Source organism: Camelus ferus, chromosome X (assembly GCF_009834535.1).
Source record: "Camelus ferus isolate YT-003-E chromosome X, BCGSAC_Cfer_1.0, whole genome shotgun sequence".
NCBI lineage: Eukaryota > Metazoa > Chordata > Mammalia > Artiodactyla > Camelidae > Camelus > Camelus ferus.
In genome coordinates, this window is record NC_045732.1 from 60,008,983 (window position 1) to 60,024,393 (window position 15,411).

General features: G+C 32.9%; 1 protein-coding gene across 6 annotated transcripts in view; it reads left to right on the forward strand.

The window, feature by feature from the left end:
• The window catches only part of PCDH11X (protocadherin 11 X-linked), a 542,639-nt gene that overhangs the window by 333,671 nt on the left and 193,557 nt on the right, over positions 1–15,411 (forward strand). Inside the window, exon 4 of one of the 6 annotated variants that reach the window (XM_032475987.1) lies at positions 84–158. The exons of the other annotated variants lie outside the window; for them this stretch is intronic. Within the exon in view, the coding sequence (XP_032331878.1) occupies positions 84–98 (15 nt within the window). The 3' untranslated portion in view covers positions 99–158. Of the gene's footprint in view, positions 1–83; positions 159–15,411 lie in introns of those variants that run through there. 6 annotated transcript variants of the gene reach the window in all.

Here is a 15,411-nt window from a genome sequence, read left to right on the forward strand (position 1 = left end):
ATGTCAATTTTCCCAAAATGATTTATAGTTTCTATCAAATCTCAATCAAAATTCTGGAGGCTTTTTTTTTTTTTTTTCAGTAGAAGTTGAGAAGCTGATTCCAAACATCATATGGGAATGCTGAAAAAAACCAGAACAGCACGAGAAACTTTGAAAAAGAACAATGTTGAAAACTTACATCACCTGACTTCAACACTTAATAATGCTGCAGTAATAAATACATTGTAGTTTTGGGGTTGGAGGAAGACAAATAGATCAGAGTAAAGGAATGGAGAGTCCAGTAATAGACTCATGCAATACATAAACAAATGATTTTTACCAAAGGTATAAAAAAATTCAGTGGGGAAATTATAGTCTTGCCAATACATGGCGCTGGGACATTTGAATATCCACATGTGAAAGAATGGGTATCAATTTATATCTCACACCATATATCAATAAACAAAAATTAACTCAAAATGGATCATCAGCCTAAATGTAAAACCTAAAACCATAAACTTTCTAGAAGAAAACATGTGAGAAGACCTTTCTGACCTTTGGTTATACAATAATTCCTTAGATGCAACACCAAAAGAAAATTTAAAAGATTAACTGTACTTCATCAAAATTAAGAATTTCAACTTTTTAAGAGATATTCTTAAGAAAATGAAAAGACACGCCACAGAAAGAATTTATTTGCAAATCTCATATTTCATAAAGGACTGGTATCCAGAAATGTATTTTTAAAAACTATAAAAACTCAGTAATAAGATAAAAAAAAAAACAATCTGGACCAACAGCAGCATTTAATGCACATTCTCAAGCCCCACCCAGACCGACTCAATCAAAAACCCCAGGGATGAGCCCCACGAATGGACATTTTAATAGGACTCCGGGTTATTCTGATGCATGTTAATGTTGAGAACAACTGGGTTAGACCAAGTGAAATTTAACAGCCTGGGTTTATGTCTAGGCATTCAGAGGGGATTAGCCAATGAGAAATGCTATCATACTAAATCCCAGGGTAAGAAAGGAACAGTGGAGGCAGAAAATCTGTGGAACCAGCAAATGGGAGGCAGCACAGAGTATTTTTTTAGTGCCTTTGCTTTTGTTTGAAACTGCTAAAGTTTAACGCCCAGCTTCACTATGAATTAGTGATCAAAACTTAAGTTATTTAAAACTTCTGTGATTGAATTTCACATCCGCAAAATAAGAATGATAATACTAATACCTGAGGAATAACATTTTGTGAGGATTAAATGAGTTACTACATATGATGGATTTGAATCCCAAGAGATTTAAATTCTAAGATTTTGTATGAAAAGACTTTGCTTTTGCCTTTTTTTGTGGCTTATGTCATACAGCTGACAATCAATGTCTGTATGTGAGTTATGGGATGATTGAATCTTTCCTACCTTTTTGAGACAGCCTTTGCACTGAAGAACTATTGTTTTATAGCACATTCAGTTTCTGCATGATTACTTTGGAAATAATTTTTTGCTACTCAGAAATTCACTTGAAGTGGATGTGTAGCTACATGGGTAAAGATATTGAAAGAACTCACTTTGAGACCTTTCCTGAGGGAAGGTGGGCATAGAGCAGGTTCTGAATAGAGGTTGTAACCAGCACAGATCGCTTGTCTAGTTTCACTTGACAACTTGCCTAATTTGGTTTAAATACTTTCTGTTCCATTCAATCTTTTGATATCAATTTAGCATTTAGAAATTATCTTTGATATTTCTAGAAAGTAAAGCTCAATTAAGCAAGATATATTTATTAGCATCTTTAGTGACAGAAAAACCCTAACAGTATTTTTGCCTTTATAAATAACCTGTAAATTATCATCAATGTTGAAAATTGGGCTTGGAATCTATTTTAACTTTGTGCTTTTGAGATTCAACTGCACTGGAAGCTTCTGCTTGCATTTCAGGCTCTGAATATAGCATTTGCTTTCAGACTATTTTGTTCTGTCTCTCAGGCTTTGGGGCTTAGGGTCAATCAATCCCAGTTAAAGAAAAAACAAAATTCACTGCCTATTCCTGACATGCTATAAACCCTTCTTTTTATTCAGTTTGAAGACAATAAATTATTTTCCCAACACTGGATGCATGTAGCCACGTTGATTCTGTGTAAAATCAAAAAAAAATTTTTTCAGATCCCAAGGCATAAAAATAACTACTTTCAATTCCAGATGAGCACTAAAGTCCATAATTTTAGACATCGAGGGAATCTTGATCCAACAAGAAGGATTGCTTTTCTATTTGGTTCACTTGTAAGTAGCTTCTTATGTTTAAATCATACATGCATCTGTAATCAGGAATCTAAAAGTAATGTACTCCATGCTTTGATTCCTGAAACTTGCCTGAAAATAAGTGAAAATCAAGGCATTGGTAGGAAATCGAAATGTATTCATCTTGAAAGGGCTTTGCATGCATAGGCATGTTTTCTAATCCATTGTTGGACTAGAAGCAACCAAATGATAACAAATCTTAAGAGTGAAAATGAGCTCCTCTCTAATCTGCAAGTATCGGATCAATAACACTCCATCTGTTAATGGAGCAGGCCAACACTCTTGAGTTTTCCAAACTGTGTGAAAATCACACTTAAAATGAGTAACCGAAAGCATCTACTAGGAACACGGTGCAGAAAAGTTTCTTTAAATGTATTTTGCTGGTTAGCCTGAAACTTCACTATAATGAGATCATTTATTTCTAGCCAGTACCTTATAAGTGTTTATATATATATGTGAGTAGATAAATAGACACTGGGTGTAGGAGTATGTTTATCAAACATTCACATTAGTGATTATTATTTGACAGTTAATATCTAATTTTCCTACTATTTTGTATCATTAAATTTTGTTTTAATTGACCTACCTTTGTGCACTGGGTGGCATAAAAATAAGACTTGAATCTTCATATAAGCCAGTACTGGTCAATTAGCAAAGCTGTGTTAAGATTTGGAAATTAACTAGTGGGCTGTATTTTAAATGCTCGTAGGTGACACATACCACAGAACAACTACAGAAATAATCTTGGTGATTTTGTTTGCAGTCATTACATTATAGTTAAAAGGAAACTATCATCTAAATAGGTCACAATTATATAATGACAATTATTCTTTAAAATAATTTAATTTATCCTTATATCATTTCTCACCTGTAGGGGAGGTTTATTTTCCAATTAAATCTGTCAAGAGCATGCACAAAGAAAATTATTTAAATCAAAGGTGGCTTCAAGGTCATAATCAGATTGAATCTTGAGATACTTGCAAGACTCAGTTGTAATGCTGCAATAGTTAACATTTACTAAAGCATACCCTAGGAACTCCATGACTCTGAAAATAAATATATTAAAAAGCTTATTTTATGTACATGCCAAATATATCCAAAACCTTTAATTAATTATTGATTGTTCACATTATCTCGAACTTGAAAATGTCAATACCTAATTTCTGACAACACATGAAAACTTTCACATTTGAGTCAACAATGTATTTCCAATAGATTTTTTTGTTCGGTTTTTGTTTTGTTTTGTTTTGTTTTCTTTTCTTTTTTTTTTTTTTTTTTTTTTTTTTTGGTTAGACTGTGAATTCATTGACTTTCACCATGTGTGCTGTCATGACACAATTGCTCTACTTCAAATCCACTCCAGCTTTTCAAAATTTACAAGCATTCATCACATTTATGAGATGTACAATGCATGGGCAACTTTAGTAATATACTTATCTCTTTGCATCTGAGTCTCTTCTAGTAAGATTTTGAGCCAATCTGTTCAGCAGAGTCGTTTTAATAGTCAGAAAGGCCAAGATCTCATTTACTCAACTCTACCAAACAATTCATAGAACATACTTTTGGATTCAGTTCCTTACAATGCTCTGTTAGCTTTATATTTATGTCAGAAGAGGTTGATGGGCTGAAAATATTTGACATTTCATTCCATATGACAGTGGGTTTCTCAAAATAAATGGAGATGAAGAAGGTATCCTTCAGCCTTTGCACAAATAATGAGTTTGATTCTATTTAAACTATTCATATTTGGCAGTTCACAGTAGAACTATCTAGAATATTTTTTATAAGGCAAAAAAATAACTGGAAATAGCTGGAACACTAAAGCTGCATCTCTGAGTAGGGTGATGTGTTTTCTGCACTTTGTCTTTTAAGGTAGGAAATTTGCATTTGTTAACTGGGAAGCTCTTACCTTGCTGTCTAAGATGCCTTACACTAACTTCTGGCATACTGGTGATGTCTACAAGTTCTCTCTGAAGAACCTAGCTCTGTGCCTTGCTCATGGTTGATAAGTAAATGTGAGTCCCCGTTCCCTTTGTAAAGTTAACAGACTTCTTATGGTTTCAGTCATTAGGTTTTTTTTTAGAAATAGACGATACATTGTCCTCATTAACATCACTGGAAAAAAAAAGACTAGCATCCATAGGTCATTCATTCAACAAACTCTTGAATGTCCTCAATGTGCTCATTATTCTCGGCCCTGGAGACAGAGAGCTGAATAAGACAAGTTTCCAGCTGGAGTCAAGTTCATAGTCTTTCAAGACACAAGACAATTTAAAGATGCAATACAATGTGAATAATTGTGAAATGAAGATATTAATTGATATGAGAGAGTAGGAAGCAAGTAAATCTGTCTGAATAATTAGAGTATATTCTTAGACATTAATTGTTATAACCAGTTTTGATTGCAGAGAGATCATCTTAAGGGTTTCTTGATGTTGCTAAATATGGGTAAATGTATAAAAGGTAGTGATCTACTGTGGGAAACATGAATAACTATATCTATATCAACCAGTTATAGTGTTTAGTATATCCTAGGAACCATACTAAGGAATGTAGATATAATTAAAAGCTGACAAACAGAAAAATCCTCAACCTCTAGCTCAGTTCTTTGATTAGACTCCAAATACACATTCTTAACTACTACATTATATTGCCCCCCATCTAGGTCTATATTTCCATATCTAACAACTAGAATTATTTTTCCCTATGCAGTTTACTTTAAAAATGTTCGTGAATCAAAAGCCTATATTCATACATAGAGGGTATGATTCAGTTTTCTCAGACCCACGTCACTTTTTCAAATAAAACAATGAACCAGCTTGACAGCCTTTTTGCATAGAATCTTCTTATTCAAATAACTACCATAATTAACCTATTATATGAATTTCTCACTTTTCAATTAGGTAAAGATAATAAATTATATTCTACCATTTTAGAGAATTTAGGCTACATTCTCTATTCTTAAATCACGTTGAGAAAACCAAGTGCAGAATTTGTAACTGTGGAGTACTGTCACAATATTCCTTTTTTAAAAATTGGGTAATCTGGACATGGAGGCATAAAGAAGTGTATAAAAACAGCTCCAAGCACATTTAAGTAGAAAACCTGTAGTTAATTTTCTTTCCTATAATCACATTCATGAGGTTGCATATACATAAATGTAATTCTTTACCAAATATTGGAAGCACTCCAACACATAATACTATTTTCCTGCCTTGGATAATTGTTGGAGTTAGTCCTCACTATAGTAATCTTCAAGCAGCTTAAAAATATAAAAAAACACAAGCCTGCTAAATGCCTTTAAATAACCCATAGTCAATTAGATCAAATTGTTAATTGTCTTGCTACCAATTCCTCTACAATAACTGGTTGGTTGATATCCTTAAGCTCAGGTATTAACACTGATTTTGATGTGTTTAGTTTGCTTTCTCCCCACTCATGATTACTAGTGGGCTGATCAAAGGTATACATTTGAATTTGTTCACCTTGATAAGAAATTCAAAGTGAACAATAAAAATACTTGAAGATAATTAGATTATTCTGTTTATCTTGTCTGATTTTTGTATTATGCCTATTTCATGCTCTTTAGTAGCTAATCGGAAACATTTTCCAAGATAAAAGACTGGTTAAATGTAAAAATATTTCTAATGAAATTGAGTGTTTTATTTAATCAGAGTCATGATGAGGACCCCATTTGCTAGAGTTGGCTTTGTGCTAAACACCTTTATTTGAAGCTCATATAACTGTCTCATTGTAAATGTGTAGAAGACAGTGTTCAGGCAAAGTCTATTTTCAAGATGGCTTGCATCAAAGCTGTTTGGAAGACTAAAGTCTAAGATTGGATTCATTTTGGAAATTCTGTCTGCCTTCTTGAGTTTTAGGTAGAATAGAATTTAGTAGAAATCAGTTGCACACTAATAACATAAACCTATATAGTTCTGCCACTTTAGAAATCAACCAAAAGCACTTAAAAATTCAGACTCGCTTTCGAAAGAGATTTTCATCTCCCCCTTTAGTAGAATTGGTTAGATTACACCGAAGGGTAGGGAGAGGAAACAATAAATCTTAAACCTGTAATGACACTTTACGTTTTACTTCAGAATCACTTGTATTGAATATAAAAATGAGGGAACATACACAAAATGTCTTATCTAAGACTCTATCTCTAGATATAATTCATATAAAAAGACTTCTTGTCTTTAGAGAAAAAGATCACATTAGATAAGATTTTAGTGTTATCAAACTAGTGTTGGATTATCCGATGGATCTTGCCTATAGTTTAAAAAATACACTGTGCATTTTTAAACATGTTTTTTTTTAATGGTTTTAATCAAGAAAACTGGAAAAATAAGGCTATCAAACGTAGTACCTAATTCAATAGCATTCAATATTATTTTTTGGACATTCAGTTATACATTATATGTAAACTAAATTGGCTCTTACGCTGAGTCTGGATGGTGTGAATACAATTGTTTAAGAATTTAGCTATATGAGAAAACTTTACCTTGTGTATTATACCTCTACAGCAGATCATAAATTCTTAGAAGGTGGATTACATGACTTTTTTGTTGTCGTTGTTACTCCTCACCAACAAGTTCTTTGGCTCCTCAAGTTTTAGCAAAATATTCTGCACATAATAGAGGCTCAGTAAATGAATAATTTCTGATATATGGAATATGAAGCTAATGAATGATGATACCTGGGGATTACGTCCATTTGGCCCTTTCCTGATGCCTTTAGAAGAAAGTTAAAGATACTGTTTAATTAATGATGAGGCAGTAATAAGCAAGGAAGTACTGTTAATTCTATCTTATAAGCCAATTAACTATATGGCTATTACAAGGCAGAGAGAGAAGCATAATCTATATGCTTATAATAGGCTGCTGTTCTCTTCTACTTTATGGGAGAGGAGCAATTCATATGTCAAAAGACATTTATATATAGTGCTAAACACTTGTAAAAATAAAATCTTATTCGTCACACTTCCCACAAGTGTACTATAGAATTGTATTGTAAAAATGCTATTGATCACAATAACTTCCATCGCTTTTATATAAATGGATCACCAAGGCAAAGCAAACTAATGACACTGGATAAGGAAATAAAACAGATTTATATGTCAAGAACATTTTGATTGTAAGCCACTCTTATATTCTCTCTTAACATCCAAGTTTATATAATAAACTCAATTTTGAATAGGAAATGAAAAAGCCAATGGCAGAAGTAATAACAGCAAAATATATTGACATTAATAATGTTAAATGACAATTGAAAAATAAAATAACGGGTGTAAATCGGGGAAGAGAATCCAGGGACTTAACAGAATGCTGTCTACTACCTCTTCAAGAAGCAGGTATAGGACAAATTCCTCCCACAAATTGTTCCTACTTTTATACAATCAAAAGGTGGCAATGCTTGTCCTTCATCTTTCCTTTGTGTGTGTGTGTGTGTGTGTGTGTGTGTGTGTGTGTGTTATTCCTTCTCTACTTTCCTTCTTTTGCTTTTTCCATATGTCTCTGGATGTTTAGTAGTTCTGTTCCACTTGGTTTGGTTTTTGAGCTCCTTGAAGGACAGGGAGTTTATACATCTTAACTGAACAATAGGAAATATAAAGATACAATAGCATAGCTTTATTGGGAAGAGAGCAAAAACAGATAGAAATAAACAGATCCGTTTGACACATGATTTTCCAGTTATATCTAGCTACTTGCTTTTTAATAACATGACTGAATTTAACTATGACTACTATCACTTACAAATAGGCAAATCATCAAAAGTCACTTTGGATTGGATGCAGGTAAACTGGGTGTGCAGTGCTTTCATGTAGAACTTCTTAAAAATTGAAATAATAAATTAGGAGGGATTGCAACGAGAAAACCACAGAAAAACTCACTTAGCATATGCTTTATACCCTTTCTCCCGTTACCCCCAAATATACGATACAGAGCTTCCCAATACACACTATCAGAATATTAGATGAAGCCGTAAACATCTTTAAAGAAGAGGTTTTAACAAATGCCTCAAAGAGATTTTATTAAATCCAGAATGCTTTTAATTTATGTTTTTTAATTCATACTAATTTCAAGAATTGTAGTAATCTCAGAAGAAATCTCAAAATAAAACTGCTTTGTAAAATAAACTCATAGTCTTAATAGTTATTTAGCTTCTTTTTCACATTGTAGAAATTCAACAAGTTATTTCTGACATCTGCATCTGTTCTTTGGCGTTATTCTATAACTCATCAAAATAAAGTTATTCATTATCTTCCAGAATAAGTAAACACAGTAGATGTGGTATTGATAACTAATTAGTCACATCTGAGCATGTATCAGAATTGTATCAAAGGGTTAATACCTATATTATTTTTCTGATAAAAGGACTGACTTCTAATGTGTGAATAACTAGTACTTCAAAAATAATCCTAAAATATAAAGGAGAAAATGCATAGAAGTCCATATTTTTAAAATGTTTTGAATTTCTAATAACAGGTTATGGGTCTTTTTCTTTATTTAATCGAAGCAACGGATATTAATGGCATTCTTAGATGTACATTTAAAAACTACCAATGCTATATTGGCAATGAATCTATCAACTCGTATGACAGATTCAAGATTAAGTTCTTATACCTTCCATGACATTTTGAAGTAGACAATTTTTGTTGTGCGGGGAAGAAAGAGGAAAAGGAAAGGTCATAGAATTCTTATCAGTCAGTCATATTGTCCTGTAAAATAGAAATGTCTGTTTAATGTCAGTGAACAACTCAGATGGGGATTCATGGATTATTTGTTAGAGCAAAGCATCTTTACCTCATTTTACACCCCAAGGCTTATAATCCTTTAAACTTTGCAGTAATAGAATACTCCGTCACTTACTTAGATGGATCCTCTGTGCAAGAGAAGCTGTTTTCACTTTCCAAAGCTCCTTCTCTCATAATATCAATAAAATCTGCACAGATCCAAGAACTAATAGCTTTATCTGACTGTCTTCTGAGAAAGCAAGACTTTGTATTAAAAATTTACCTGTGATGCAGAGAATTGTATGTTTCAGTGAAGGCATATAGAGTAGACTACAATAAATGTTTAACAATAAATGCTTGTGTATCTTGACTTCTTAAAGAACAATTATGTATTCCCCCAAATTCTATTTACTTGATGTTCAATAATTCATTCTAGTCAAGGGACCTATCTTAGACCATCCTCATGGTGACAGCCATAGGTATTTTGTTATTATATGAATAGATAATGCTTTAATTCACTGTTACTTCACAGCTTTTAAAAGGCATCTTTCTGCAGGTATTCAAACCTTAAAGGAAAAAGCCTATAGCATGTTTTTCCCATAGAAAATGTTTTTTGTGGCACCACGATAGGATTCTTTCTAATTGATTTTGTACCAATTTTATGTTAATCAAGAGTAAAAAGAACTAAGTTTTATTAAATCATTGTCAGTTATTCACTTGAAGTATCTACTTATATTACCTGTCTTTTGTGCTAAAATAATCTTTTCTATCTTTAGATACCTTTAAAATTCTCTTTTATATCCTTCAGTATATAACGAATTACAACTGAACCTTGCTTTATAAAATAGATTTTTTTAGTTGTGTGCATATGTGGCCATATTTGTGTGTGTGTGTGTCCAAGCTCAGCCATAAACCATGGTACTGCTAGTGATAAATGGCAAATTAATCAATAATCATATAAATAATTTATTCATAGACAAGCAACCCATTAAGTAATTTAAGAAATTGTAGAAAATTAGATGTCATTATACATTCAACTAGTTTGATATAATGAAATATTTGATGTTAAACATGACACTAGTAGTTAACAAAGAAGATTTCTTTTTCCCTTCAGATGCTTTTCCAGTCTTTACGTGCAACAAAAACTCTGGCAGTTAGAAAGCAAAGAATAAAATAGTCTGGAAAAAATAAAAGGCATTTGACATCATAGTCTAAAATCTGAGAAGCTTCTGGGTAGGAATGGATTTCCTAAGTATACCTGTGTGTAAAGGAAAGCAGCTAACCCTCAGGAACACTCTAAGCCATTTATGCCAAGGCTTTATACATATATAAGTTTATGATACCAGGTTTGAGCCACAGTGCATTTTCCATTGTTTGTAGCTGAGGGTTGTAGACTACTAGATGGCATGGGATCAAATCTGCATCCTCCTTTATGACCTCATATATCTTCTTTTTTTTTTAATAATCTGCCTTTAAGCAAAACATATATTGCTATACAAGAAGAACTCTTTATAATATATGCTCATTATCCATATTGTAGTATAATCACAGTAGATTCCATGAAAATATTTGCATCTTTAATTGGTTTGCAAATCAAAGATTATGTTTTTCTTATTTTCTTCAGGTGACATCATTTTGGGGCTTAATGCTATCCTTGAAGACAAATATTATATCCAGTTATGGCCATAGAGATTGTATAAAACAGGAAGACATACACTTGAGCCAGAGAGAAATTTAACAACAGAACAATGGCTGATGTCAGTCAGAGCCCCATTTTCACTTTAGAGCCACGAGCATTCTGGTTAGGGTAATTTATAGTATCAGTATCCACTCTCGCCCACCAAACTCGAACATTTATCTGTTCATTTGCACAACATTCTCACTTGGATTCTTCAAGCCCAGGCAAAGAGGTTGCTTAAGTAATTGAGGGAGTTTTGTCATTTCACATCTGACAACCTCTAATGGTGAACCTGTGAGCTACCAGGAACCAGTGATCCAGCCCCTGGCTCGTTCACAAAATAAAAAGGAAACTAAAACAAAATACAAAAATAAATTTTAAATATTTTAAGCCAAGGGCTCTGCTGAGCTACTAAGTAGTAGAAGTAGGATTCTAATTCTGCTCTATTTGACTCCACAAGCCCAGGAACTTCCTTCTCTTCAGTAACCTTCAAAAATCAGAGTTCAGGGATGAAGACTGTCATCTATGAGATGTTTTAACTCAGGGAAATCAAACTCACCAAATGATAATGGACAAATAAAGTATGGGACACTGATCATAGTCAGCGCCATTGGCTTCTTGACAGTAGCCAAATTTTTCTGCCCAGTTGCTCTCTTAAAGTGAAGCATTAATTCTAAAAAGAACTCTCAGCATCTTACATATATGGGGATTACTAATGTGCGTAATTGCAGCTCAGTACATGTGGCTGCAGCTGGTAGAGCTCATAGGATTTCAAACATGATAACCTTCTGCTTAGATCCTTGTGAAATGGACATTAACACGTATATTTAGATGATTAAAGGCATTGTGTACTTATATATTTAAGAATTAAATAATTTTCACAATTTTCAACTTAAATTTGCAAGCAAAAATTGTCATTATTTAGACTATATAATGATCGAAATATTCATTATTTGTCTTCCCCGACTAGAATATTAGTTCTACCAAACCAGGAATTCTTATTTTGTTTTGTTTTGTTTTTAATTCATGTCCTCCCTGCATACAACAGTTTCTAACATACAGTAGATGATGAATAAATATTTGTTAAATGAATATAAATGAATTTTTAATGGGTTTTAATTGATGATTAAGTTAATTGTGTAAAGAAATTTGAGAATCATCTCAAAAGTAGATTGCATAATAATCAGAACCATGCCTTCTCCTTCCTGGCAAATAGAATTTATGTGTCTATGTAATGATTTTATTGATGTCTAAAAACACTTGCTATCTGTTTCCTAAATTCAGGGAAAAAAAAAACCATACTTCATATAAATTCCTGTAGACCGACAAATGTGTAACTTGAATCCAAATGAAGCAGAATAGTTTATCGGTAGGTGTGTAAAAATTGTAGACCTGTGACCGTTTATTCTGTTGTTACATTTATTTTTATGCTATTGTACTTCAAAACATATCCATTCTACTCATATCATCCATTATTCTTTTCTTTTGTCATGAAATATTTGTGCACTGATAGACAAAGAAAATTGTCATGTTCCTCTAGGTTTTCCATTTCACTGCTGGCAGCTTTTGAACTTACATAGACTACTTTGCAATTCAAAGGGAAAGAAAGAACTTGTGAGTTGATTTCAAACTTCTGAGTAACCTTAGTTTGGTACAATGTTTACTTACTGTGATCACAGTTCCATTTTTCTTCAGTCCTAAGAGACAATAATCCTTAATCAGGTACATTTGTTTCAAGAACTAAAATTACCTCTATTTTTACAAGACTCAGTTCCTTTGAACCATCCTTTCAATTGAATTCTACCCTTGCAAAGCTCTTTTGTGTTGGTTCACAGAAAATTTCAAATTTCCTTGCCTTGAGAATATAACTGCCCAAGAATAAACTCAGACTGGGTTCATCTAAAGGATGACCTTCATGTAAACTAAGGATATTTAATTATACTAAAAAAAATGTTTTGTTTCACCTAAATCTATGATGTGCATTTAATAGTAAGTTTTTCTCCATTTCTTAAGCTATCTTTAAAATTCAAGTAGAGTAACTTTCTAAGATCTGTAGCTATGCTATACACAATTTCACCGTAAGCGTTATCAATGCTATTATAGTTTAATACTAATTGTATTACTTTTACATTTGAATAGTGTGCACTGAGCTTGGACCGATTTTCTAATACAGTGATCAAACATTGCATGCCCATTTACTGCAAGTATCATATGAGTCATAGTATCTGAGGTGAAATGTGTTTTTCTTCAACTGCCTTCAGAACTCTCCACTGTGATTTCCCCCTTCATCTGGGCAAATCTGACTGAAGTGAAATTTCCGTGGTGCTGAGTGCAGGAGAGGTTCATTCACCCTGAATTACTGGCACATCAACTATTGATTTACTGAAAGGATGCTATGATTCCTTAAGATCATCGTCCCACACCTAAATGTTGTCTATAAAGCATCACATAGATTGTAGAGAAGAGCTGTGAAATGTTTCTATGGAAACCTCTATTTTCAAACAGTGGGAAATTGGGGAGAGTAATTCAGTCCAACTAGATGATCACACCATCAATTGGGGAGAAAGTTATTTCCAGTTGCCCTAAATTTGGCAGAGTAATTTTCTTTATTATCATCAAGATTTTCAACTTTATTCAATAAAAATCACCGATTTGGAAGGTGTGATGTGTGATTTCATACTCCCATCTGCTGACCTTACATTTTAAATTAAATTGGGGCTCATGCCTAGAGTTAACCTATTGCTACAAAAGCCGTAAAATTTTAGAGAGGAAAAGGATATTAAAAATTATAGACTGACCTAACCCTCTGATTTAGCAGATGAGAAAACTGATGCCAAGTGTGTTTTAATTACCCAGATTCACATCAACTAGAACTGGAACTGAAATGTGGGTCTCTCAACTCGCAACTTACAGCTCTTTCTACTCTGTTAAACTCTCCTTATTATGAACTATGTCTTGCACATTTGATTAGAAATAAATGATTTAGTGTCTGATTTTTTTTATCACTAAGACAAGTGTTGGTATTGACATATATAGTCAAAGAGAAAGTAAAATGGTTGAGATTAGGTTGAGATTATCAAACATTAGTACTCGGTGGAAAAAAAAATGAGTTCAGTGTGGTAGAGTTTTAAATGGCTTGATAAATGTGAGGTCAATCAGTAAAATAGTGACAATGGTTTTATGTGGCTTATAAGCTAGCACTGCAGATCAATCTGAAAGAGATACAGCAAGATGTTGTCAACAGCAGCAGCATCACTGACATAAACTGTCTATCTTTATGCTAGTCTGTAATTAGAGTTCTAATTAATTAGTAATTTTTATTGATTTTACTTTCTAAAAGGCACTGCTGTTCTTGTAATCTTTATCTCCTTTGGCATCCGGTAAAATCTAGTCTGATTACTTTTCAGGAAAAAAAAAAGTTGTTGAAGGAGAATCTCCTATAATAAAAATAATGCAAAAGCAAAAGAAATAAGCAAACAAAAATCTCTCCACTCTCTGAAGGCTACAAATGAAAGATACACTTTTGAGTTTTATTACCATGATGCATTATTATAACATGACATCATGAATGGTTTCTTCATTTAGTAACTGTAGTTTAAATTGTCTCTCTCTGTAAATTTCTAAGAATCCTGGCTTTTCTTTCTTTCTTTTTTTTTTTTTTTTTTTTTTTTGGCAAATAGCATATGATCTAACACAGATATTCTGTGTTCTGTGTCAGGCTCATAGATCTCTAGTTTGGTCATGCCCAAGCATTAGCAAGCCACCTAAGGATCCATTAGGAAGGATACGGGGAGAGAATATAGATTCATACTGCAGTATTTTTTGAACATTTGTAACTGATCACTGCTATCAGAGACATGTGCAACCTGATCCTGAGTCTGTGCAAGTATACAATTTCACAAATCTCCATATAATCATTATGAATTCAGAAAGATACTTTAAATATTGCCTTAAGTACACCCAAGTGTAGCTATTTCTGTAGCCTCGTATTTCAGCTGGCCAGCCAAGTAATTCATACATAGAATGAAAGAATAGCTCCTGTTGTCTCTTTAGATTAGACCACCAGATGCTACTCCTATGTCTGTGCTCCTGGTAAATGCTACAACTTTTATTCCGCCGAGGGAACCCTGGAAGATAATTTGGAGAGCAAAGCAAAAGTTGTAGCCTTTTTTCTCTGCTGCTTTGATGCACTAGGAATTCATTTACTTTATTCACAGAATGGCCTTGTTGCCGGCAAAGAAACTAGAATTTATATTGCTTGATAAAAAGCATCCATTAACAACATTAAACAGTTTCATGTCTCTACAAATGTGGTATATAATTACCTAATACTGCATTATTTAAAGAGGAAAAAAAATACCAAATTTAGCTCTACTCTGCCTGGCTGTATGTCATATAAATTCCATTAAGTTAACTATTTATCTGAAGCTTACAATTATTAAGTGATTCACTCTTCAAAATATTTCCCCTATAGTTACAACAAAATTTAGAGTTGAATCACCTTGTCATAATAAAATTTAAAATCCATGTACTCACCTTTCAATACAGTAAACAACAAATGCAGCAAAACTATAATAGCATAAATGAAAGTAGAAAATTAGTTTGATGTGGAGGATGCCTTTTTTATAGGAGATAATGACATCTGTTTATTGTATTACCATTTTGGTATCGTTTCCATGATCACTAAGACAATGAAATAGCTTAAACCAGGTATCTTTCAACCCTAAT